This window comes from Maylandia zebra, linkage group LG9 (assembly GCF_041146795.1).
Source record: "Maylandia zebra isolate NMK-2024a linkage group LG9, Mzebra_GT3a, whole genome shotgun sequence".
Lineage (NCBI taxonomy): Eukaryota > Metazoa > Chordata > Actinopteri > Cichliformes > Cichlidae > Maylandia > Maylandia zebra.
In genome coordinates this window covers 31,447,500-31,474,590 of record NC_135175.1, presented here as the reverse complement: position 1 = coordinate 31,474,590, position 27,091 = coordinate 31,447,500, and the positions used below count along the sequence as shown (strand labels likewise).

Here is a 27,091-nt window from a genome sequence, read left to right as displayed (position 1 = left end):
ACTGGGTCAGGAGGTCACTGATGTATCTTGGTCCTAAACCATTCAGAGCTTTATAGACCAGCATCAGAACTTCAAAGTCTATCCTCTGACGGACAGGCAGCCAGAGTAAAGACCTCAGAGCTGGACTGGTGTGGTCCACTTGTTTGGTCTTAGTGAGGACTCGAGCAGCAGAGTTCTGAATGAGCTGCAGTTGTCTGACTGATTTTTTTAGGTAGACCTGTAAAGATGCTGTTACAATAATCAAGCCTACTAAAGATGAATGCATGGACTAGTTTTTCCAGGTCCTGTTGAGACATCATAACAGTACTTACTTTTAAACGTTTACACTTTGGCCGCTCCGCTTCCACCGTTTTTTTCGGCAAAATTATCCACACCCACCGCCACGCTATGCAATCTGGGATATGTTGGGCCACGAAGTCTACACCGACACATCTTTAAAATTCAGGGAAATGAAGGAAACATTTGAGGGCCGCATTTCGAGCAGCCTTTGGGATACAGCCCAGGAGTGACTTCGTCGCGTTGCTGTGACGTAATCGGCCTTAAAACGCGGCAGACCCTGAATTGGGATACAGACCAGGAGTGACATGTTTAGCCACATGTTCTCCTTAAGTTGCTGGTTGTCTGAGTGGTGTCCAAGAAACGATGTGGGCTTCATAGATAATTGGCAAATCTTCTGGAGGAAACCTGGTCTTGTTAGGAGAGACGGCATCCATCCCACTTTGGATGGAGCAGCTCTCATTTCTAGAAATATGGACACATTTATTAAACCCCCTAAAATATGACTATCCAGAGCTGGGACCAGGAAGCAGAGTTGCAGTCTTACACGCCTCTCTGCAGCTTCTCTCCTCCTGAAACGACAGCTTCAACACATAATCTGTTATTAGACTATTAAATATTTCACTTTAATGTTGCAACTACCCAGTCACTTCTGTCTTTAAACAAAATAATATTTTCCAGTTACAGAAATTATGAAATCCAAACTAAAGTGTTACTGTTGCTATATGCATTTACTATAAATAATCGATGATGGTGCTGACATGAAGGAAGAGAAAGTTACAGGTTGCATCCTTTGAGTTTGTCTCCGTGCCTTTGGGCGATTTTTATGACAGATGTTTCTGTTCAATTCTTAAATCAACTTTTCAAAACACAAACACTATTTTAAAGCTTTTAAAGAGTAAAATATTAATGATAATTATAATAACAGTAATAAAAACAAAAGCTCTCAGATCCATCAAACCAAGCAGCAGAGAGAACAACAAGTGAAGATAAAACTTTAACCTTGTAGACTTCATTATGTTCCAGCTGCTCTACAGACGCTGTGACCTCGGACTTAAGCAGGTCGTAAAGTATGTGCAGCTCAATAACTTCATAATTACACAGGGTGTAATTATGAAGTTATGAATTATGAAGAGCAAAGATATCCTCTAAATCAGCGTAGCACATGTGCAGCTGCTGGGATTCACTTAAGCATTCGGCTCGTCGCTGTTGCAGATTTTTCTCTCGCTGTTCTGGCTCACAGCGCTGCAAGCACAAAAATAAATATCCCCAAAGGTGTGAAAGGGAGCTAATTAGTAAGAGTATTGTTACTCTCCCCAGGAGTAGTCCAGCAGTAGAAATCAGTCCAATGACAAGGTGTGTAACATCTAGCAGGGTGACAGAAAAACCCAGGGTAACTTCTAAGGACCTCAACGTCTCTCTCATTGCGTTTTTTAAACATGTTTCCATTTGTCACTTCAGTCTTTACTCTGAAATACAGGAAGAGAAATCATGGCTGAAACAACTTCTCATGAAACCAGGGGTGTGGTCCAACAGTCAGTTTTGGTGAGGAACAGGGGCGTCACTAGGTTTTAAGGACAGGGGGGGCTTAACCCCCAAGAGATGTACACGACATGAACGAACGTAGTGAATGAGCACAAAATTTCACAAACAGAAAACAAAGACTGAGAAATTGTTTTCCTACTTTTTTGGACAGATTAAACATCCTAGGCCACCAATAGATCTATTGTTTTATTTCAGTCTGCTTTATAATACAGTACAACAAAAAAACAGAGGAAATGTGTTTGCCGCATCAATAACAAGAAAAAAAACTGAAAATAAAAAAGTAAATTTTTCTGGCTGCAATCACCAGTTACTTGGTGGGTGGAAGCATCAAAGAATGACGTCTGTTTTTAAGAGTGGCAAATCGGTCAATCACTCTGTTGTGACTCAGATGCTGAATCGTGTCTTTTTCAATAGACATGACTGCAAGACTGTGAAGTCTTTTCTGACCCATTGTTTGACGCAGCCAGGAGTGCAGCCGACGCAGTGCACTAAAGGACCGTTCGCACGAGCAGCTGCTGACAGGCACTGTTAGGGCAACTTGGATGGTTGCCTTCAGAGAGGGAAACATGTCTGAATCAAGGAGGTTGTACACAGACAACATATTTTTGGGTGGACATCCAGCCTCTGTTTTCTGGGTAAGAAAGTTTCTGGCCACCAGAACCTCCTCTTTTTTCAGGTCAAGTCTGTAGTGCTTTGCAAGTTCATTCAAGTGTGGTTCACTCAAGAAGTTCTCAGATTCAGGACTACATGCCTGGACACCTTTTAGCAGCCCTGCATCTACACTGCAAAATCTTTGATCAAGCTCGCCAACCATCCGATCCACACAAGGGAAAAGTAACTCTCTTTTCAATGTGTCTGAGTTGTTCAATTCAGTGCGTGAACCCACAGTTGCCTCCAGGACAAAATCCTCCATTTTCCTCTGTTTGTGCCTTGTCTTGGCACCTGGTTCAGGGATACTGTGGGTGTTACACAGGGCCTTGGTTTTCTCATACAGCTCTGTAGCAAATGCATCTGAGTGTTTTCCCTTAATTGTGTCACACACAGCTTGTTTGCAGATAAACGCTTCTGCCAGGTCTAAAGTCTCTTTCTGCAGGAATTTGTGGAGTCCTTCGGTTACAGACAGAATCGACTAAAACATCAGTAGTGCATAGACTGCTGAGAACTTGTAGAGCTTTGCTCTGAGACCAACAGCTATGGGGGATCCAATTGCAGATAGGCACTCCAAAATGGCAGGCAATGTCTCAAGAACTGCACTGATTGATCGCAACTGACATGCCCAGCGAGTGTTTGAAAGTTGCACAAGCTCAGTTTTTGTCAATCCAAGCTTTGCCTGAGTCTCCATGAACTTATGATGATTGACTAGGGAGGTGCTGAAGAAAGAATACACACACTCCAACAAGCTGAAAAGCTCCACAGCCTCTGGGACAGCCTTGCAAGTATTGCACAAAACCAGGTTGAGTTGATGAGCATAACAATGCACATAGATAGCCTCAGGATGAAGCCTTCTAAAATGTGCTTGTACACCTCCAATCATGTCATTCTGGGATGTTGGTGAGATATACTGTGCATTTGATGGGGGATTATGTTTTTGAAGAAAAGCATCAAACTCCTTCAAAAGCTCCATGCACGCAAGAAAATTCCCTCTGTTTGGGCTGTCTTCACCTTCATCATGGCCACGAAAAGGGAGTCCCTGTCTCCCTAACATAGAGGTGACTGCAACAATTCGTCTGAGATACTCTCTTCTTTCGACTATCTCACCACATTTGCAGTTGCTATCACCTGTGCAAGGTTTCCCTGTTTGCTAGTTCCCTGGTAGCTTTTCCATGTAACAACACTGTCCTTATGTGTTTGTGCCATCTCATGCTTGCCAAAGATGACTAAAGCTTTCTTCCAGTTCTTGCAACCGCTACTGACCAAACTATCATGTTTGATGTTTTTGCCAAACACTCTACATGGGAAGCAGAAAGCTGCATTCTGGTTGACTGAATATTCTAACCAGTTGTGCTTTTCAAACCAGCTGTGGTTAAATGCCCGCTTCTGTGTACCAAAAGTATCAGCTGGATAGCTCTTCAGCTTCACCTGTCTGGGCCCTGTGTCTTTGTCACCTAAATCAAACCCTGTAGTAGAATGAGTTGCTGCAGCTGCTTCATCATTTTCCCTCTCTTGGCCTGTTTGCTCTCCTCTCTCTGTAATAACTTGATCTTCCTCTGCCTCTCGATCTATTTGCTGCAGCTCCTCTGTCTCTCCTTGCTCTCTCTGACTTGAACTTGCCTGTTGACCTTTTTCTCCCTCAGCCTCCCCTTCTGCCTCACCCTTCAAGATACATTAAAACATACTGAATTGTAATGTAAATTGCTAATATCATGACTTCTGTTGCTTCCAAATATTTTGAAGTTACAAACATTATATTTTGAGCACGCATGTGACTAAAATGGTTGCAATTTAAAGCCCTGAAAAATATTACTAAATTACTTGAATTGAAGTAATATTAAAATAGAACTCTCAAAAATATGTGAGTCAGGCTAATTTGACTTATATATATATATCTCTCTTTGCTCTCCTAAATAAAAGCTCAAGTTAAACAGGTCTTATATGTTGTACCGTGACTGAAATGTTTCATATTTCATATCCATATTGAGTCCCATAAAATTCTAATCAGACTGTCTGCATCACAAATGACTCCATCCTTTGACTCACCTCTCCAGCAGACGTCTCTCCCCTCTGCCTCTCTGTGCTCCTCTGCCCTGACTCCTACAGGTTAATGGGGATGGAGTGATTATTATTATTTCCACTGATGATAACCATACCACAGCTCGATTTTTCAGAGCTAAAACGAGTGACAGAAATTAACATTATGCTAAGAATTTAACTTAGTGCGCTAGCCAGGTTTTTATTTATCAAAATGGGGAGCACCTGGTTCATTATTTACATGGGACTCCGCTGTTAGCTGGAGCTAACTAATTGTTACTACCAGCCAGTGATGAAGACTTACTTTCTTGAAAAACTTGCGTATATCCATGATTTCTTGCCGTTTGCCACATGCACGCTAGTGTTTCTGCAGGTGTATACGAGCGGAGTGTAAAGTAGCAGTGAAAACGAGGACTGGATTTTCAGTCATGTGGATGTCCCCTGTGAACAACTGGAACGGATTGGATAACGAAGCACTGACGCTACCTTAACAATGTAAAGCGAAAGGGACCAACCGAGTTATGATCATATTTGTGTGAATAGCGACAGGTTTATATTATTATTTCTTTAGACTCATATTCCTGCATCTTTATATTGAATTTGTCTGCAAGTTCTGTAAAAAAACAAAAATCGAATAAGTTTAAAAACAAAACAAAAAAACCCCGCCAAATTATTTAGGGGGGCTTAAGAATATTTTAGGGAGGCTTCAGCACCCCTAAAATAGGCCTAACGACGCCACTGGTGAGGAAGGTTCCTAACTGAGAGAAGTGACCCAGAAGTATCTGTGTAGCAGCCACAATGAATCAAGATCATGAGCTTTATTAACTGATCCAAGTCTCTTCTTTCATCTTCTGTATTATTCAGTTTGCATTGGTAATGCCCATTATTGTAATGCTGTTTTAAGATGAGCAAAACGTTATTTTACTTTGGGTTAGCTGGGATAAGTGATGGATGGAGGGAATTTTACTTCAGCCACAGAAATCCTAAACAGGAAGGAGGAGCAGAGTTACAGTGGATCACTATCCAGCAGGGAAACAAGATTTATTTCAATTTCTTGGCAAAGAGTGAGATTTACGCAGTGGGCAAATTAGAGAGATGACACCATCAGATCCCGAGCCCTCCATGTGTTAATCAAGACACTGCTGCTGTGCTACATCCATAAATAATGAATAAATTAGGAGCTGAAGCTAAAAGGACAGTTTATTTGTACCATCTTCATGTGAACACATTCAAGAACATCACAGATGAAAGAAACATTAAAAACTTCCACACTACACAAAGCTAGAAAAATAGTTTCTTCCTATATGTAGAAAAAACAGAAACATCGAACACCTCCAAGACTCTCTTTGAGAGAACTAAAAACCTTTATTCTCATGGTCCAATCATGAGTGAACTCCCCGATGAAGCCTTGTGTGCTAAAACATGTCAGAGTTTGAAAGGTTAAACATGAGTTTCCAAAACGTTTTGCTGGAGAACAATGAACTATTTGACTGAGTTTCAATTATTTACAGACGAGCAAAACCAGGGGTCCGTTCTTCGTACCTCGCTAAGTAAGTTAGCTGGATTTGATTGTTGACGATTTCACGTGATCCTGGATCGTTCGGTTCCCCGAAGCTCATCCGGGACTTGCTGTCATAGCAGCAGGGCCGTAAGCATAAACCTGCTCGGGAGCAGGTTTACTTTATGTAAACAGGATTAGATCGCGGCCATGCAGGTATGTCCGCTTCATTTATACGAAAGCAACAGCGATATTCCACCACTGTTTCACCATAAATAAATAACATCAATGTAACTAAAGATAATGCAGCACTTGATCCTTTTATTGATTTCACACAGATACATACAGGTCATTTCCTAAAAAAGGGAAATGTACTATTAACATTCTATTACGTGTATGTGATTATTACAGATGTAATTCATATTTCAGAGTAGTAATTGTAAATCACTCCGTGTAATCAAGATGAGAGACCACGGCTATAAAAGCGAAGGTGGATTTGGGAAGCCTGTCGCAGCCATGTCCTGTCCGTATACGCAACCAACCCATTGAGGAAGGTGCAAGATTGATAAGGAGAGTCCTCAGAATTCAGCGTATATTGCGGGACAGACAGGATCCTTCAGCTCAGCGCGACAGTGTGCTCATTGAGAGATATCGATATTCCCGTGAGGGTATTATTTACCTAACCAACTTGTTGACAAGGGGGTGCAGGACCACCACCTGTCTTTTTTTGCTCTGCCCTTTTCTTGGTTGCTGTTATGAACAAACTAACAGACTATTACAGGGTCTCTTTCCAAGAGACGAAAAGCAATATAAGAGCTAAATATTACCATTCTGTAGAATACTCCTGTATTTCACTTTTATTTGTTCCCATGTTCTAGTGGGTCCTGTTCTGGCTCTAATGTGTAAGGGGATATAATATAACATATTATAATACAATATAATGCCATATAATATTGGATAATATCGTGTCATATGATAGATCTACCCTACCGCCTACTGGTGTTGGCCGGAGGGGCCGATGGCGCGATATGGCAGCCTGGCTTCTGTCAGTCTGCCCCAGGGCAGCTGTGGCTACAACCGTAGCTGCTTCCACCAGTGTGTGAATGTGAGAGTGACTGAATAGTGGCATTGTAAAGCGCTTTGGGTGCCTTGGAAAGCGCTATATAAATCCAATCTATTATTATTATTATTATTATTATTATTAAATCACCTACGAGTTTAATTTGTCAGCAACTTTCTGCCAGCCCTCTCTCCTTGCTTTTGCAGCCTTTGCAGTGTTCCCTTGCGTTTTAATTAAACTCTGAAACTCCTGAAATCCCTCAATCAAGAGTTCTTGCTCTGCTGCCGAACAATACTGAGCGCGCTCCTTCGACATTTTCGCTGACCAATCAGCGGGTTGCCGATCAATGTTTCTACTATCGATGCGTAGCCCCTTTTACGACACCCAGTGATGTCACATTACTGCGTCCAGCTGTACTAATCGTCAACGGCAGGTGTGTTCGGGGAACCGGATTAGCGAGCTCACGGTTAGCGCGATGGTTTGGTCTTGGATGTGTCATTTGATCTTGGATGTAGTGAGCGACGTACGAAGAACGGGCCCCCGGACAGAGAAAAAAGGACAAAACTGACTCAGTAAAACGACAGAAAATAAGATCCCATGTAAATCTGTATTATGTAGAAGTTCAGCCCAGCAACCAGTTCAGTTCAACACAAGTTTAAATTATTCTATCTGAACTCTGTGGAGCCTGATCTCAAGCTTTTTGAGTCTGACACTGAAACCAGAGGATCTTTCTGTCTCTTCAGATTCACTGTGATCCAGTGATGAGAGTGATTTCAGCCCTGAGTGATCACGCTGATGTTTGCACAGAGCAGACAATGAGGTGAATGTTTGGGCACATTGGTAACAGTGAAACAGTTTATTAGTAACGTGGGATCGTTTGTGTTTGGAGTATGAACTGAGATTCCTGAAGCTCTTGTCACACTGGTCACAGCTGTAGTTTCCTTCCATGTGTGTACGTTCATGATTGTTACGACCATTTGACTGTGAGAAGCTTTTGTCACAGTGTCTGCACTTGTATGGTTTCTCTCCTGTGTGGACTCGTTTGTGTGATTTAAGCTCCCATGCAGTGGTGAAGGATGACCCACACTGATCACAGAGGTGCTTTTTAACCCCACTGTGAATCAGTTCATGTTGTTTTAACTCAGTTGATGTGGTGAAGCTTCTCCCACATTCTTTGCAGTATTGCAGTTTGTCTCCAGTGTGTCTACGTTGATGTCTTTTTAGGGTGGCTTGCTGACTGAAAGTTTTTCCACAAAGGTCACAACGAAAATCTTTCCCACCACCACAGTGATGACAGGGTTGAGAACTGGATCCATCTGTGTCGCTCTGCTTCTAAACAAAGACACAAAGACAGTGTAAGTCAGTCCTTCAACACTTTTATCCTGAACGTCGCCTGAAATAAAGAGCATCTCTGCAGACGTCCAATTACATTTGACTGTTTCAGTTAACACAGTTTACTGGGCTGCAATAACTACAATACTACCACCATAATACTACAGTAATACTAAAATCATAACTGAAATGAAAATCTGAATAATCACTCAGAGCTGCTTTTCCATGCAGTAGAATTGCTAACATGCTAACACAGTTTAATGAGCAGAGTTGTTCCAAACAGTCAGGCTAAAATGACAAGATAACAATATAAATACATACCTCACAGTAACTGCACTTGTAGAGTCTCTTTCTGGTGTGGATCTGTTGGTGTCGTCTCAGGTAATGTGGAGCTTTAAAAGTCTTCTCACACAGGTCACATTTATAACGTCTCTCCTCAGTGTGGATAAACATGTGTTGTTGTAACTGTGAGCCTGTTGTAAACTCTTTGCCACACTGTTCACAGCAGTACACATCATGTCTGGTGTGAATGCGTAGGTGTATATTTCTGTGCTCTTGCTGGCTGAAAGTTTTTCCACAGATGTCACAGCTGTATGCCTTAATTCCAGAGTGGGTAACTAGATGCCTCTGTAAGTGGCCACTTTGAGTAAAAGCTCTGCCACACTGATCACAGCTGTACGCTTTAACTCCACTGTGGATGAGATGGTGTTGTTTTAGGGATTCCTTCCAGGAAAAAGACTTTCCACACAAGTCACAGCTGAACGGTCTCTCTCCAGTGTGGATGACCTGATGCTGTTTTAGATGACCCTTTAAAGTAAAATCCTTCCCACACTCGTCACAGGTGTATGTTTTCTCTCTCTTTCTTCTGTGAGGTTTGTCGGCCTCCTGAGAGCGCTGACTTCTCGCTCCATGTTGGTCCTGCAGTGACAGAGATACAAACAGAGGCAGTGAGTGAAATGCAGTCGTGGAACAAACTCAACCTTCAAACTCCCTCCATTAACACTAGTTTTAAACCTGAAGGTGGAGTGTGGCACCAAGCACCTTAAAGGTCTCTTATCCCCACCTGCTGGTAGTTCTAACACATTACATCCAACCCGCTGTTAAAAATAATTCATGACTGTTCAAACACTAAAATCATGCCCATCCCTCCTGATTGCACGCGCACATGCACACACACTTTTATATTATTTTATAATTTATATTATAGTGTAGTTTCCTATTACATATTTCTTTAATTTTTATAGATTTATACATAATTATTCAGTGATATTAAATCGTATTTTTGTTTATTTAAAAAGAACCCCATTAGCTTCCACAACAGATGTTGCTCATCTTCCGTCAAATACAATCCCATAAAATATTATACAATAAAGTGGATTCAAGATATCCGCATAATTTGGCTCTTACATCCACAGTGAGGTTTCACAATTGTTAAAATATAAGCAATCAATAATAACAATATAATAATAATATCAATAACATTCAGGCACATTACACAAATTTCAAAAACAAATCATCTCTTACAATATTTACAACAACTAAAAGCTCTGTGAATCGGCTTTTAAGTATGGAAGCCCGTTTCCGCCACTAAATAAAAACAAAACAGCTAGTATCCATAAGATGAAATTTTGAGAAATATAACTCGAAATTTTGAGAAAAGTAACTCGAAACTTCGAGTTAGCCCTGCCAATCAAAAATATAGGTGAATGAGGTCGCTTTCTTGTTACCCGGAAGCACATGGCAGAGGAACGTGCACTCAAAAACGGATCCCAACAAATTGGCGCTTTCGCGAGTACGTTTGCTGATAGTAACACCATGTGATTCAGCTAATAACACAGGGATTTCATCATTTGTGAAGCCAGGCTGAAAACACTCAGCAATCTGTGCATTCACGACTGGATGTACTACCGTTAGCTTAGTTGTAGCATTTGTAGCTGAGGGCTTCAGCTTCCGGGTAACGAGGAAATGACGTCATTCACATAGATTACTGATTGGCAGCGCTAACTCGAAATTTCGAGTTATGGATCCTTTTTTTTTTTTTTTTAGTGGCGGAAACGGGCTTCCATAGTTAAGTGTTCATTGAAGTTTTGAATAGTTTGAATAATTCTCTAATTTTTATAAGGCAATTTATTCCACTTAAACGTTGCTCTAAATGTAACAGTTTTACAAAAAGTTACTTTTAACTCGAGCATTTACTAAATTGCAGTTTGTTGAAAACTGTGTAATATGATTATGTATTTCATCTGGATACTGCAGCTGAGCAGAAATAAATGTGGTGTGTTTAACAGAATTGCTTTCTTTATAAATACAAGTAAGCCATAGAATATTTTAGTCTGTACAGGAAGCCAAGAAAGTTGATTATGCATTTTATCAATATTAGTATAGTATGAACATCTTAACACTAATCTGGACGCTTTATTCTGGACTAACTGAAGTCTGTTAAGATCTGTCTTATTAGCTGCTGACCAAATGATTGAACAATACTCCAGATGAGACATTACTAGTGCATTAATGACATCTTTCATAATTGAAGAAGTGATACAGAAAGAGCATTTCATAGCCATAGCTATGCCTTGTCCCATTTTCTTAAAAACAATTGATGTGCTGAGACCATGAAAGGTGGTGATTTATGGTAATGCCGAGTAGTTTCATCTGGGTGACGATTTCTAACACTGGCTATGGAAAGACTCAGTTGTGGGCTGTTGACTAATCTGCTTCTACAGTGGGGCAAAAAAGTATTTAGTCAGCCACCGATTGTGCAAGTTCCCCCACTTAAAATGATGACAGAGGTCAGTAATTTGCACCAGAGGTACACGTCAACTGTGAGAGACAGAATGTGAAAAAAAAAAATCCATGAATCCACATGGTAGGATTTGTAAAGAATTTATTCGTAAATCAGGGTGGAAAATAAGTATTTGGTCAATAACAAAAATACAACTCAATACTTTCTAACATAACCTTTGTTGGCAATAACAGAGGTCAAACGTTTACTATAGGTCTTTACCAGGTTTGCACACACAGTAGCTGGTATTTTGGCCCATTCCTCCATGCAGATCTTCTCGAGAGCAGTGATGTTTTGGGGCTGTCGCCGAGCAACACGGACTTTCAACTCCCGCCACAGATTTTCTATGGGGTTGAGGTCTGGAGACTGGCTAGGCCACTCCAGGACTTTCAAATGCTTCTTACGGAGCCACTCCTTTGTTGCCCGGGCGGTGTGTTTTGGATCATTGTCATGTTGGAAGACCCAGCCTCGTTTCATCTTCAAAGTTCTCACTGATGGAAGGAGGTTTTGGCTCAAAATCTCACGATACATGGCCCCATTCATTCTGTCCTTAACACGGATCAGTCGTCCTGTCCCCTTGGCGGAAAAACAGCCCCATAGCATGATGTTTCCACCCCCATGCTTCACAGTAGGTATGGTGTTCTTGGGATGCAACTCAGTATTCTTCGTCCTCCAAACACGACGAGTTGAGTTTATACCAAAAAGTTCTACTTTGGTTTCATCTGACCACATGACATTCTCCCAATCCTCTGCTGTATCATCCATGTGCTCTCTGGCAAACTTCAGACGGGCCTGGACATGCACTGGCTTCAGCAGCGGAACACGTCTGGCACTGCGGGATTTGATTCCCTGCCGTTGTAGTGTGTTACTGATGGTGACCTTTGTTACTTTGGTCCCAGCTCTCTGCAGGTCATTCACCAGGTCCCCCCGTGTGGTTCTGGGATCTTTGCTCACCGTTCTCATGATCATTTTGACCCCACGGGATGAGATCTTGCGTGGAGCCCCAGATCGTGGGAGGTTATCAGTGGTCTTGTATGTCCACGCTATTCTTTTAAACAGATTGAAACACATGGTGGGCCTCTCTGGTGCTGTACACAACTGGTTCACTTCCTATCTCTCTGACAGATCTTTTATGGTGAGTATGGATACATGCTCCTCTAAGATCCATAAAATGACATGTGGTGTGCCTCAAGGGTCGGTTCTAGGCCCTGTACTTTTTAATTTGTATATGCTCCCTCTCGGCAGTGTCATCAGGAGGCATGGAGTGAACTTCCACAGTTACGCTGATGACACGCAGCTGTACATCTCCGTGTCTCCTGATGACACCAGACCAATGGATGCCCTTTTTAACTGTATCTTAGATATACGATCTTGGATGGCAGAAAACTTTTTACAGCTTAACCAGGACAAGACTGAAGTTTTAATCGTCGGTCCTGAGGCCCAGAGAGAGAAACTCTTGTCTAAATTAGAGGCATTTTCACTATGTCCTTCGCTACAAGTGAAAAACCTGGGTGTTATTTTCGACTCCGAGCTTGGTTTTATCCCACATGTTAAACATGTAACCAAAATTGGATTTTATCATCTAAAAAATATAGCCAGAGTCCGCCCTATTCTCTCTCGGGCCAACACGGAGATGCTGATGCATGCTTTCATTACCAGTCGCATTGATTACTGTAATGCCCTGCTCTCTGGTCTTCCTAAGAAGAATATTTCAACTTTACAACTTTTGCAAAACTCGGCAGCTCGTGTGCTGACGAAGACCAGAGGGCGGGCCCACATTACACCGGTTTTAGAATCGCTGCACTGGCTCCCCGTGTGTTTCAGGATCGATTTTAAAGTTCTTTTATTGGTTTTTAAATGTCTTAATGGTCTTGGGCCTTCTTATCTCTCAGATCTGCTTTTACCATACGAACCCTCACGGACCCTGAGGTCCTCTGGTACTGGCCTTTTGATTGTCCCTAAAGTCAGGACACATACTCACGGAGAGGCAGCTTTTCAGTGGTATGGTCCTCGTCTGTGGAACAGCCTGCCGGAGGAGCTCAGGGCCGCAGAGAACGTACATGTTTTTAAGAACAGGCTCAAGACCCACCTTTTTAATTTAGCTTTTACTTAGCGTTTATTTATTTTATGCTTATTTATTCTATCCTGTTATTCTATTATTAATTTAGGATTTACCTAATATTTTTTGATTTTATTCTTATTCATTTTTTAATCTTCTTACTCTATTGATATTTATATTGTATCCTGTTCTTATTTATTTTATCATTTTACCCTGAATATATCGTATTGTGTCATATCTCCAGTGTTTCCTCGGAGGGCGCTCTCTGCACCGGGGCTGTGATTGACCGTGGCTGCTGGGTCTCTGGGGGTCCTCTCAGCCTGGCTGGGGGGCTCCTTGGCCTCCCTCCTGCTGTGTGCCCAGCCTGGAGGCTGCGGTCTGTGACTGGCTCCCGGTGCAGACGGCTCCCTGTTATAGTGTTTCCTCACTTGGCTCATGCGAGCCCAGCCCAATTTTTACTCTTTAAGTGTGTGCGTGTGTGTGTGTGTGTGGGGGGGGGATATATGTGTATTGAGAGTGTTGGGAGTGAGTTGGAGGGTGGGGTGGGCTGCTTTTAACTATGTAAAGCACTTTGTGCTACATTTTTTTTGTATGAAAAGTGCTTTATAAATAAAGATTGATTGATTGATTGATTGATGTCTTCCATTTTCTGATGATTGCTCCCACAGTTGATTTTTTCACACCAAGCTGCTTGCCTATTGTAGATTCACTCTTCCCAGTCTGGTGCAGGTCTACAATACTTTTCCTGGTGTCCTTCGAAAGCTCTTTGGTCTTGGCCATGGCGGAGTTTGGAGTCTGACTGTTTGAGGCTGTGGACAGGTGTCTTTTATACAGATGATGAGTTCAAACAGGTGCCATTCATACAGGTAACGAGTGGTGGACAGAAAAGCGTCTTACAGAAGACGTTACAGGTCTGTGAGAGCCAGAGATTTTCCATGTTTGAGGTGACCAAATACTTATTTTCCACCCTGATTTACGAATAAATTCTTTTTTTTTCACATTCTGTCTCTCACAGTTGAAGTGTACCTCTGGTGCAAATTACTGACCTCTGTCATCATTTTAGGTGGGGGAACTTGCACAATCGGTGGCTGACTAAATACTTTTTTGCCCCACTGTAATTAACATAGATTTGGATTTAAATACATTTAAAATCATGTTGTTTTTACTTATCCAGTCAAACACATTCAGCAAATTTTGTTGTGACACGCTGATCAGTTCAGAATTGTCACTGGCTGAATAAAACAAGGTGGAATCTTTGGCATACCCAAGATTAAGTCAAGACATATTGCAGATCGTCAGTGAAAACTGAATAGAGAAGTGGAGCGAGGCAGCTGCCTTGGGGTAAACCGCAGTTCATAACTGAGAAATAACCATTACAATAAACCTTCTGCTATCTTCTGTCCAAATAACTTTTCATCCAGCACAAAGCAGCTGGTGAAAATCCATAACATTTTAGTTTATCAATCAAAAGATCATCATTTATCAAATCAAATGCAGCACTAAAGTCCAAGAATACCACTTTCCCATCATCTAGATGTTTATACCATAAATTATCTGTCATATGAATTAGAGCTGAGCTGGTAAAATGACCAGCTTGGTTCAGTGAAGAAAAATGTCTGATTGTAACCTGAGGGTTTTTTTACATTAAGAAAAAGGCACCAAACATCAAACCTATTTAAGCCTAAACAGTAACACATGAAAGTAGAGCAGGGCGATATGACCAAAAATATTTATCACGATATACATTTGAAAATTTGTGATAACGATATAACTGACGATATAATTGAGGCGAGACAAAATACTTTACAACTGCACAACTTTATTAGTGCAAAAAATCCCATCAATGTATTTTCACTTAAACAAGCAGCTGTTTTTTTATGTGCATTAAAGTTATATAAAAATTTAACAGTGCAAATGCAAATTGCTTGCTGAGAGTTTAACCAAAAGGATTTTCCAGAGGAAATTGGCTGACATTTGCTCCAAGGCATTTGTATTTGCACTGTTACATTTTTATATAACTTTAATACACATAAAAAACAGCTGCTTGTTTAAGTAAAAATACATTGATGGGTTTTTTTGCACTAATAAAGTTGTGCAGTTGTAAAGTATTTTGTCTAGTGTCAATTATATCGTCAGTTGTATTGTTATCGCAAATTTTCAAATGTATATCGTGATAAATATTTTTGGTCATATCGCCCTGCTCTGTCTGTCACCTTCTGTGTTGAGCTCATTGTTTCCTCTGTAGTGGCTGAGCTGAGTCCAAGTAGCTGAAAATGTTCCTCTGCTGCTCCGTCAGACTCTTCTCCTGCTGATCAGCTGGGACACAAAACAGATCTTTGTTAGGCTCCACACTGCACTGAAGAGTCAAAGTGTCTCATATGTTCATCTGACAAAAAAACAAATTTTTGCTTCCCGAGGTGGGCAAACAGACACAAAAGGTTTGAGCACCGATACCAAATTTAGCAGTATGGCAGACCAGTAGCAGGAGAGACTGAGGCCTGTTATTGGAATCAAATGCCCAGTGAGCCGACACAACGATTTGCACAAGACAAAGACAGCTGTGTTTTATCCTGGAATACATTTATTTTACATTTTCTTGAAATGTTTTTCATTGTAGCACTTTTACCTCACACTAGGAGTGCAACGATACACAAAATTCACAGTTCAGTCGGTTCGATACTTTGGTTCACGGTTCAATATTTTTTTAGAGACAAAAATTTTCATGCCTTTTTAATTTGTCATTTATTAAAATTATAAATATATATTTTAACTCAAAAGTACAGTTTTTAAATTTAATGTTGCTGAAACAACAAAAAATAAATAAATAAATCTGATTGAGGAATCACTCATCTTTGGAAAGAGAGTTTATTACAGAGAAATGGCTCTTTCCAAAATAAAAGCTATACTATACTCTTCTTCTGGCTATATTCTCAGCAGCATATTAAACATATCAGGTCCCTATAAGGAGAATCATGTGCTAACAGCTGTCTAAATCACTCTGTAAAGTTTGTGGCATGCGTGCTTGTTGTTTTTGTCTGCTTCCACTTGTCTTTGCACTAGGATGATGTCGGCATAAATGTGTAGTCATATTCATTGTGTTCCCACTAGTGCTGTCAGCGTTAATCTCGTTAAAATGACGTTAACGCCACAAATCTCCCTTAACGAGTTACCATGGATCGCCCCGTGCGTGGGGCTGGACGGCGTCAACACATTAACAAGCTAACTGCGCTAACACACTAGTTCCCACCAATTGAGCATTCCGTGGCACAGCCGACATACTGTTTTACTTTTGTCCATGACGCGCTTACCATCAGGGTCATGCTTCACATGAAAATCAAGACAGTTCCAAACACCAGATCTGAATGAGGGTGGGGGAGCTTCAATTTCGGGTAGCATTGAGGCAGTTGCCATGTTGCAACGAGCTTAGCTTCTGTCTTGCTAGCTTGCGCTACGCTCAGTGGATCTGCACTCGACAGTGCAGCCTAGGCGTAGTAGTCGAACGCAGATGCACTGAGCGCTCAACACTAGGGATGGGTATCGTTTAGGTTTTATCCGATACCGGTGCCAAACCGGTACTTTTGAAACCGTGCCGGTGCTTAAACGGTGCTCAAACCGGTGCTTAAAGAATGGAGAACACAAAATTGGTCCAAAAACCTCTCATGTTCAGCTGTTTTTTGTAAAAAGATAACAATTTTAGCCTTTTCTACAGCTATGAGGCATATATGGTATCACACTTGGCTGGAAGCAGTGCTTAAACAATGAAGGAAAAAAAACAAAAAAACAAAAAAAACAAAAAAAAACAAACACACAAACTTTGTCCAAAAACCTCTCATGTTTAACTGTTTTCCACTTTTTCTTTGGTCATTTTAGCCTTTTTGGCCAGGGTGAAGGGAGTATCTGCCATCAAACAAGAAGACAGCCGCATGTAGCTATGATGATGTTTGCTAGTTCACCTTACATGCATTAATGTAATAACGTGGTTAGCCTACTCAACGTGAATTACACACGAACAACATTAAGCTACTCATGCTGAGAACGGCTGCTGCTGCTGCCATCATCTCGAAATATATATATTCTTCCGTGTAAGATGGTGCCGGTGTGCATGGCTCGCCGTCCACGGTTGTCGGATCCACTTTTGCTCTGCGTGTTTCTATTGTTTTCGTCACTTTTATTGAACAACGCTGACTCTCTATTGACCTACGATCGTGAAGCTCTGTTAAATATTCGATTTGCCACAGAGAATTTGGGAAGGACTAACGCTGATGGACAGGACTTTTTTCTACCTCTGCTACTATCTGGAGTACCGCATCACCTGGATTACACCCCTACCACATCTCATAAGAGGAAGCGCTTTAAACGTCGGGGAAAACGTAGCGGGCTACTCGTGAAACTGAAATCATATTTGGCTCTTTCATCTGGCAGTAACAGATTAGTTTCCGAATGCACTCTGACTGAATTCAGACCTTTGCACTGGCGTTTTGTCTCCTGTCGCTTCCTGGAACCTATTGGCACCTGGCTGGTACCTGTTGTCGGCTTGGCTGAAGAGATTCAGCATTACCGCCTTCTCTTACCTCATCTTCGCTGCGGTGGAGCGAATTCGCGGAATCTTCGGCAACTGAAACAGGTTCCCTGGATGGCTGTCACCGGTCTGACGGACCCTACCAGGTTTGCCCTTGTAATAAAGTTGATTTACCGTTGTTTTTTTGTCATTGATATTTGATCTATTTGTAGTCGACCAGGTGACAACAACAACGTCGAGAAAACACCTATTTATAGTTGACCATCATTCGGCGCTGGCCACCATCAAAAAGCCATCGATCTGTAGTTGAGCGTTAAATTGCATTGCAACTGAGCGCGTATAAAGTACCGGAAAAAGTAGATTTATTGTTCTTTTGTTATCAATGACTTTTGGTCTAGTGCACCAGCTTTAAAAAATCGTGTCGACATGCAATTTATGTATAGTTGACCGGGAAATTAAAGCAGCGATCACTTGGACTATTCTGCAGCACCCCTATCACATTGGTACATCCCTCCAGGTAACCATTGTCTTGTACAGTAGAGGAGGACATTAGATTTACTCTCAGCGGAATTGACCGGAGAAGGCATCAGTTCATGCACTGCACTGGCCTGCACCACGATTAGTATAAGGTAAGAATGAATGAATTTTTTTCTATTCGTTATTTCCACGGTTGCATTTGAATAACAGCAAAAAAAAGAAAGAAAAAAAAGGAAAAAAAAAAACTCGTTAATGTACAGTTTCGGACAAAATGTGGGAGCCTGAAACTGTGTCTACTTTCATCTTACAATCTGGCAACAAATAAATTGCACTGCAAACAAAGTCTATCAACAAAGAAAACATTTTCGTTTCATACTTTGCTGTTATAATCCCTTACAAAGCTAGCTTTAACGCGTCGAGGATTCCTTTGTTCTTGCCATCGCCTCGGCGCTTGACCCAGACTTTCGCTCTGTAGTTGCTTTTTAGCATAGTACTACAAAAAAATTAAATCTGTGATATATAATTGATAAACGTAAAGGTAACTGTATAAATGTGTTCAATGACTTTGTTACTTTTAATGATTGGAGAGCACCCGCTTCAATTCGCACTCAATTCAAACTTTACGTTGCACGCTCACCTAACTTGTGTTTGCACCTTTTGTCCACACGTAAACTGCGTTTTCGTTAACTGAAAACTGAGATTTTTAAAGAAGTGTTAAGGTTCAAATATTGATGAAGGAGAGTACAAACAACCATGGTCCAGAAGATCTTGGTCAAAACAATTGATTTTAATGAATACACGCGTGGGAAGACCAGTGCCTGTTCGCAGACAGGAACGGTTCTCCGACTTAATCAAAGCATACACAGATTTTTATAGCATCAGGGTTTGAATTAATGACGCCCCTTCATACGTCACAGACAGAATATATACATACGTCAAATCAAAAGCACAATGACTTTTAACACGGTTTAAAAGAACGTTGTCTTCTATCTCGTCTGGAACACGAGCCCCACATCCTGCCAGACGCTGTTCCTCTTTCTTGCAGAGACAACAAGAAACTGTTCCTCTTTCCAGAGACAAACATGACCAACTTCTCACCTATAAATGAGTCTAACTAATGTGTGTGCGTATATGTGTATGTCACCTCTTGCCTACTAACGCTCACTAACTGTATGTGTGTCTCGCCCTTAAATGCTCTCTCATCTCACCCGTTGCACTTCTGACCTTTCACCAGAACAGAGGCTCATCCTTATGTGTAACTAGACTTGTAGTCAAGACCGCCTAATCCGAGACCAAGACAAGACCAAGACCAGGGGGGTATCGAGACCAAGACAAGACCAAGACCAGAGGGTATCGAGACCAAGACAAGACCAAGAACAAGTTGAGACGAGACCAAGACCGAGACCGAGTCAAGATGAGACCAAGACCAAGACCGAGACCGAGACAAAAAAAGTCTTTAAACTGCAGCCAGATGCTATTCTATGCAGGACACCTTAAACTAGTTTTTTTAATTAAGCAGCAAGGCAGAACAAAGTCGGGCCTGTATCAAGACACAGGGACTAAACCCCAATTCAACCAGACCCAGAACTGATCCGGAATTAAAACAGGACTACAACAGTTCAAAATCAGGGCCCTATTTCAGGAAGCCGGTTTAGAAAACTCAGAGTGAAAAACGATACTCAGGGTTGAGTAACCCCGAACTGTCCAACTCGGAATATTCGGTTTCAGAAAGGCTGATAACAATTAGTTCAATCAACGCGGAGTTGCTTTAACCTCGAGTTAAGCGCGCGCACGAGGATACATAAAGCCCTGATTAGTGGAGCACAGATTAAGCGAGTCACCATGGAGACGGAGGGAAAGAAGGCGCGGTCAACGTACCTTACAGCGCTTGAGGCCGAAATTCTGATGGCAGCATATGCCGATAACATGCAAATTCCGCGGAAAAAAAGTAACACAGCCTCAGCTGCAAAACAAAGGGAGCATGCATGGCAAAACATAGCCGACAGAGTCAATGCGTGAGTGTTAATTTAAACATTGATCTAGGGATTTCCACCCATTTAACACGTTATTTTATTATATTTTATTTTATTTTTTATCTCATACATTTTATTTTGTGATGTGATGTGAGCGCAGGTGCAACCCAACAGGCCCCAAACGTGCCTGGCAGCAAGTAAAAATGAAATATAAAAATATAGTCCAAACAGGTAAGGTGGAATTGTATTATGAGCCATAGTGCTTGGTCTGTTTGTCCGATGTAAATCAATTGCAGTTAGAGGCTACATTAATTTTCTTTCTGTAAGCACTTATTGAAATTATCTGAGCACATTACAAGTACATATTTGATTACTCTGTATGCTCAAATGTGACCCGTTATAGCCAACAGAAAAAAAGCGGAGGCCCGAAAAACAGGTGGGGGTCCTCCACCACCACCACTCACAGAGGCTGAGCAGTTGGCTTCCACATTTGTGATAATGGGAACACCACAAACAAGTACAGGAGACGTTTCAGTGCAACTGTAACATTCCTGACTGCCCGACAGACGGTAGCCTTGGAAACGTGCTCAGCGTCACCAATATTATACAGAAAGCTCCCGTTTGCAAAAAACCGAAGTGCAATACAAATAATATGTACAGAACTGAGAGAATGTCCGCGATGTGTCACATGAGCAATATTAGGCCTGAGGATGTTATTCAAATGAATTATAGATTGTGCTGACAAACGGTGACGTTCACACAGAAAATCATCAGGAAATGATAAAATGTCCAAACACGCTCTAATCACTCTCTCCCAGCGGAGAGCTCTGCGGAGAATTTGGGCTTCAACATCTACTGGCTCTTCAAGGAAGGAGCACGCCATGTCTGACACTTCCTACAGTCAGGTTTCCGACACAGAGGCGGAGAACGTCAGGGTTAGTTGAAGTAAACCTGCTAGGGGGCAGGTTAGCTTCACGGAGTGTGTCGTCATAGTAACTCACTCAGGATTAATCTAAACTCGCTTTGTGAAACCAAAAACCCAGAGTTTTCGTTAACTCAGGGTATACTTACTCAGAGTTTGCACTAAACCGGCTTCCTGAAATAGGGCCCTGGACTACTGAGGACTTAACCAAGACAGAACCAGAATCAGAACTAGATGATAGCAGCACTAAAAATCATCATAGACCTGCACTACACTTATTTTTTAATTCTACCAAAGTACAATATTTAGATTGAGAAAAGTTTATATAATTATTTAGCCTTGTTGTGCAAACAAGCCTGCATAACTTAATAAATATAGAATTTGAAAAGTAACAAATGGTATCTAAAAAGAAACACTAGGTACTAGATACATGTTCTGATGAGTTTTGGCAAACAACCATTTGACTAACATGTGTGTCTCACCTGCTCTTGTTCCATCTCTGTTCTGTCGTCATTCTCTCTCTCCCTCTCTGCTCCTCTCTCTCCCTCTCTGTTCCTCTCTCTCCCTCTTTGTGCTGACAAGCCAAACACCAACATCATCAAATATACAGTTGAAACCACATATTTATGTACTCTTCAGATAAAAACACAAACACTTTTTTAATTGTAACATCAAATCAGACTAAATGTTTACTTTTTTAGATTGATAAATATAAAAAACATATTTGTTAACTTTAAGAGTAAAGAGAGAAACTATCTGTATTTCTTAATTGCAAATGGCACCAAATTGTATTCAAAATTGAGCCACACTTATGGAGCTCCACGATTCTTTTCCTGGTGTTTTGGTTGACATCTCTTGATTTTCCCATGTCACAGAAACAGGCTGTGTTTTGCCTTATATGCATCCACAGCTGTGCCACCAATTTACTCACATGGACTCTACTAACCTATCAGAAGCTTCTTCAGCTCAGAATCGAATCGTCTGGAGTTTTCTTATTAATTAACAATAAACTTAGTGTATATGTGCTCCTACATTTGATGAAAGTGATTAAAATAGACAGCTCCCTCTTTTTATTCTGACATTTAACTAATTCAAAAGATATTTCAACATTTATTTATCTAAAACAAAAGTTTACTCTAAATTGATGTTTAACAGTAAAAAAAGTTTTTATGTTTTCTCCATAAAGTGTATGTAAATATCTGGTTTCAACTGTGAATATACTGCTGTGTATTGAAATTCCTCTTGTTTTGCATAGATATACTGAACAACATCCAAAGCACAATATATAAAATAACATCTACCTGAGTTTTTTCTTTGAAAGAAGCTCCTTATGTCCATTGTTGTGTTCATCAGTACACAATTGAAACCGATTTAGAGAGTTTGTTTAGCCGTGGAGGGAAACAACTGAAAATATGAAATGTAAGCTAAGACTCTCTAAAAAAATCAGCATTGCTGTTCGGCTTTTTATTTATCCATTTGTTGATTCACTCGAAGAGCAAGTAACGCAACCAAGTGATCAGTTTGATTTTTGTGATACACCGTCATATTTACATTATTAGTTCAGTACGAATGATTTGCTTTGGTACCTGGTCAAACTTAAGCTCTCCTCTGTCTGCAGCAAACTCGCAGGCAGCAGCTTCTCCCCCCTCGCTCACATGGGTGCTGTGCTCAGTCGCCTAGTGCCTGAGCTCGGATCATACCAAAATTAGGGGGAATTTACGACGGTGCGCTCTGTGCTTCGTGTGTTGTTTTTGTTTTATACAGTTGTCAGTCAGGCATCTAACTAAAAAATTACACTCCAAAAGACCCCATGCTTCTGAAAAAATGACACGGGCTTAAGCCCAGTAAGCCACCCCCCCCCCCCACTCCGCTGATGGTTGACTCCAAATCTTCCGAACACTATGTCGATTTGAGAACGCAAGACCGAAACAGCGAGACCAAGACCAAGACAAAAGTCCGCCGAGACCAAGACGAGACCAAGACCACGTAAAAGTGGTCTCGAGACATCCAACTCTATGTGTAACAACCTAACTGAAACTATATGTACTATATTGAATAAATGTTCTAATCAAGAACCTCTACTAAAAGCTTAATAAAAGAATATAAAAAGTATACCAGACAATTTGAATAACCTAGTAATTCAAATAGCCTCATCTAACCAGCTCCTCAGAATAACTTGTTTCATTTCTGCAAAGCCTGCAACTTCCTGTCAGCCTGCAACTTAGTCTTTCTGAAAGACACACACACTGTTTAAACATCTGAATGCAATATCAATACTGTAAATTATATTATTAATGCAATGGTAATGATGATGATTATTTAACAATAGCAGTAAAATAATTTCCCTGATCTCCACAGAAGCCTGCTAGGGTGGATATTTTCGAAAACTCCGTTTTAGCATTTACGTGTGGACGAGGAAAACGGAGAAAACGCAGCGTCAAAGGTGTGCGCCTATTTTGACGTCACACTGTGCGCCACGTTTTTGTCTTGCCATGAATTCCTACAATGGCAGACTTAGACAAAATACTGTTAATTTTACTATCTTCAGTGTTTAAATGCTTACATATGCACACGCAGTTACTGTCCCTTCACACATAGGACTCGGTTCAGCTTCTATGAGCCGTCTTTGTATCTAGTTTTCCCTCCTTATTGACATTGTGCCCTATTTTTCCTCTTTTTTTCAGATCTGATTTGGTAACTACCATCCACTTAACAAAAATTAACTTTTTCTAAACAGCCCTCACCACTCCGCAGTCTTCCCCCCAGCCCACTGACAGCGAGCATCATAATGCCCCGCCCAGCTTCCGGCACCTTTCGCCACTCTGGCAGGACACACAAAATGACACAGCTTTGCGATCTCCCCAGCATGCAGAGTCTGATGTCGAGGACTTCCCTATAGATGGTATGCTTTTCAAATTGTTTTAAAGCTGAATCACAATGTCATTGTGCTCTTATCTTCAAAGCACAAATTTATACTCCTGAATGTCATCTTGTTGTGATTTTTTTCTGTAGAGTCCAGAGACTCTGTGAGGCCACTATTACAAGGCAAGTTTGAAAATCTTGGAATTTCAGATTTTACATGGTATAAATGGTAAATGGCCTGTATTTGTACAGCGCTTTAACTAGTCCCTAAGGACCCCAAAGCGCTTTACACATTCAGTCATCCACCCATTCACACACAATTCACACACTGGTGATGGCAGCTACATATACAAATATCAAATATATGTGACAGGCAAAAACTAGCAAACACTTTTAGCAGTTAGAACAACTTATACTTGAATGCAGAATGTTACACCATCATTTATGGATATATTAGTTTTTCGCCTCTCACTGCTTAAGCCATTAATCTTTCTAGAATTGTTCTTTGAAACAGATGCGACCTCACAAAAGATGTTAACTATGCTGTCAGACCGGACCAGAGCAGTTAATGAACTCCGTGAGGAGGTCAGAGCCATCCGCCATCCCTGCTGCAATGAATCGGTAGATGCTGGGGTACTGCCTCTGGATTTGCCCTTGCACAACATTGAGGAGCTAAACAATGCAGAGGCAGCTCTTAGATCACAAGAGGCAAATAAGGCAATGGTAAGTATATAAAGGTTATGTACACTTTGTAACTATAAAGTGTAATAGCTGTCAGATGTGATTTAAATACATAACGACGGCATGTTGATTATACACACAAGCACTTGCATACACATTTAAGACACGAGACACGCTAATTACATCTCTTAAAATGTGTCTATAGGTGAGACGCTTTGCCTTGATTGGAGGGACCACACTGGAGGTGCGAGTCCGCTGTGTAATGGCTTATGCCATTACAAACGAGCCTCGGTACTCAACTGGGCAGGGAAAAAAACCAAGGACCAGACAAAGCAAAAAAGGGCATTTAAAGATACCAAACATGCATCTGCACAGCGCTGTAAGTTTTACCGTTTATTGTAGTTTTATGAGCCTAAAGTGAACAATAAAGGGATCAATTGATCTGCTGGGTGTGTTTCACATTTCCTGTCCAGTTTTTGCTATATTACTTTGTCTTTCTTAATAACAAGACTTTCATGTCCGGTTAATCTGGAGATGGAGTCTTTGGTCTTCAGCTTGTTTAGTCCTCAGGTTGTAGTTTGTACAGCCCGAAGACCCCCATGTTTATTTTGTTTTAAAGGATACACGACACACCATGCTAAGACTTATCACTTTTTCCGCTCATAGCTCTTTGGGAATCAAATGCGGCAGTTTGCAGATTTACGCCTGGTAACTTTCATGTTTATCAGCCTAGGAGTTTACATACTTTCTCCCCGCTGAAGACAGTTAACAAGAGCTTATTCATGTGCTCTAATTCACTTTTTTTGTTTGTGTGTGTATTTTTGTCCTAGATGGCCTGACGCAGCAGTTAGGGGCAAACTCTATGTCCGAGTTTGTCTTTGCACAAGCAGTCCAAAAATGGCTCCGATACGCCCCAGATCGTATGGGTGGCGCAGGACGCACATCATCCATCCGCATCCTGGAGTAAAAATTACAAACTTATGTGAAACTACTGAAAAAAAGAAAAAAGCCGGTCCTGCTATGGGCTGAACCATTTGTTACTGATGGAGGGGGGGGGGGAGACACTATGCAATATATTCAGTTTTAACATTTATATTCACAGCTGACTGTAACTACGCTCAAACTGTTAATGCTATCTTATTTTAATAAACAACACTTTCATATGCAAAACTGGGGTGGCACTTGGGGTGGCAAGGGATCATTTTAGGGTGGCACTTGCCACCCTTCTAGATCCGCTCCCACAATGCATTGCGGCGTGACGTCAGCTTCAAAGCCCTATACCGATGCTTGAGAGCGCGCGTGTGATGCAAGTATGTGTAGAGTGTTGGGCGCGTGATCAGTGGTGAGAAAAACAAATCACGAAACGTGACCTTTCTTTACTCGTGGCTCACTTGCACTTCTAATCTGTTCGTTTGCACACTTACACACACCCAGCAGCTGTTTCCTGTTTTGCTACACTCTGGAGAGCCTCGCCTTTAACGGTCTCCTCTCACAGAGAGCAACAGAAAACTTCATTCAGAAAACTTCGAAAAACTCGAGATTGACTGAACTCAGTTCAAAGTTACCTTGACACTAACCTGTAGATGTGAGAGGTAGCGATGGTCCGCTTGAAGCTGACGCTCCGGTGCGTGTGTGAAAAAGATCAACACGCTGCTTCAGAAGCACCGTGTCGAGGCTTGATTCGTTTGGCCAGAGTCACGTGATTAGTGACGTCTGAAGCTTCATTTAGAACGTACTTTTTTACTGAACTTTATTGAACACACAATAAGTATACAACATACAAATAGATGAAGTTTAAGAAAGAACAGAACATGAACATACAAAACCAGGGGTAAAAAAAATAATTATATGAGTACGTGAGTCTCTTTTAAATGTTACCATATAGTGACTGGCTGGGTAACATTTATGAAGAATTTTACATGAGATCTCCTTCACCTTGTTTACAATTAGATATTTATGGGATCATCCAGACGGTCTTCCAGGTGATATCTGGAACATGTTGGTTCCAGTAAGATATTATATATATGGGAGAGACACGATATCTTCTTGGAATAAACTACGTATTCTCTTATTGCTGTTACCAAGTTCCTGTGAAAAGCACATTTCTCCCACTGCTGACTCAGCTGGATCAGGGAGAGTGACTGAGGTAGATATTGAACTGTCAGTGTTTTTATATAACATTAAAGTACCTGAGGGTATGGCACCAAGCACCATTGAGAATTCCCAAACACTGATGGGAAAATTATATAGTGTAAGGGATTCATTGTAAGTAAGTCGTACTCCCTCTTTATTAACCAGCTGAGCCACCAATAGGATCCCATTTTGGACCCAAGTTTCCAGGAAAAGTGATTTATTTTGAAATAAAATATCTCTGTTGTTCCAGATGAGTTATATGTGTGGTGAGAAGTTGTGTTTAT

General features: G+C 41.1%; 1 protein-coding gene across 1 annotated transcript; it reads right to left on the bottom strand.

Annotated features, from left to right (window-relative positions):
- Positions 1 to 5,691: 5,691 nt before the first annotated feature.
- On the bottom strand, positions 5,692 to 26,362 carry LOC143420345 (uncharacterized). The gene is made up of 4 exons (XM_076888345.1): positions 26,252 to 26,362; positions 15,454 to 15,556; positions 8,721 to 9,317; positions 5,692 to 8,399 (listed from the first exon to the last, which is right to left on the bottom strand). Exons 2-4 carry the CDS (start codon positions 15,469 to 15,471, stop codon positions 7,728 to 7,730), a joined length of 1,287 nt encoding a protein of 428 aa, XP_076744460.1. The 5' UTR covers positions 15,472 to 15,556; positions 26,252 to 26,362; the 3' UTR covers positions 5,692 to 7,727.
- Positions 26,363 to 27,091: the final 729 nt, after the last annotated feature.

Bases quoted from the DNA above. Each gene is read 5' to 3' on its own strand.
- LOC143420345 (XM_076888345.1), bottom strand. The intron at 8,400-8,720 runs GTATGTATTTAT...GTCTTTGTTTAG, and splicing joins ACAAGTGCAGTTACTGTGAG to AAGCAGAGCGACACAGATGG.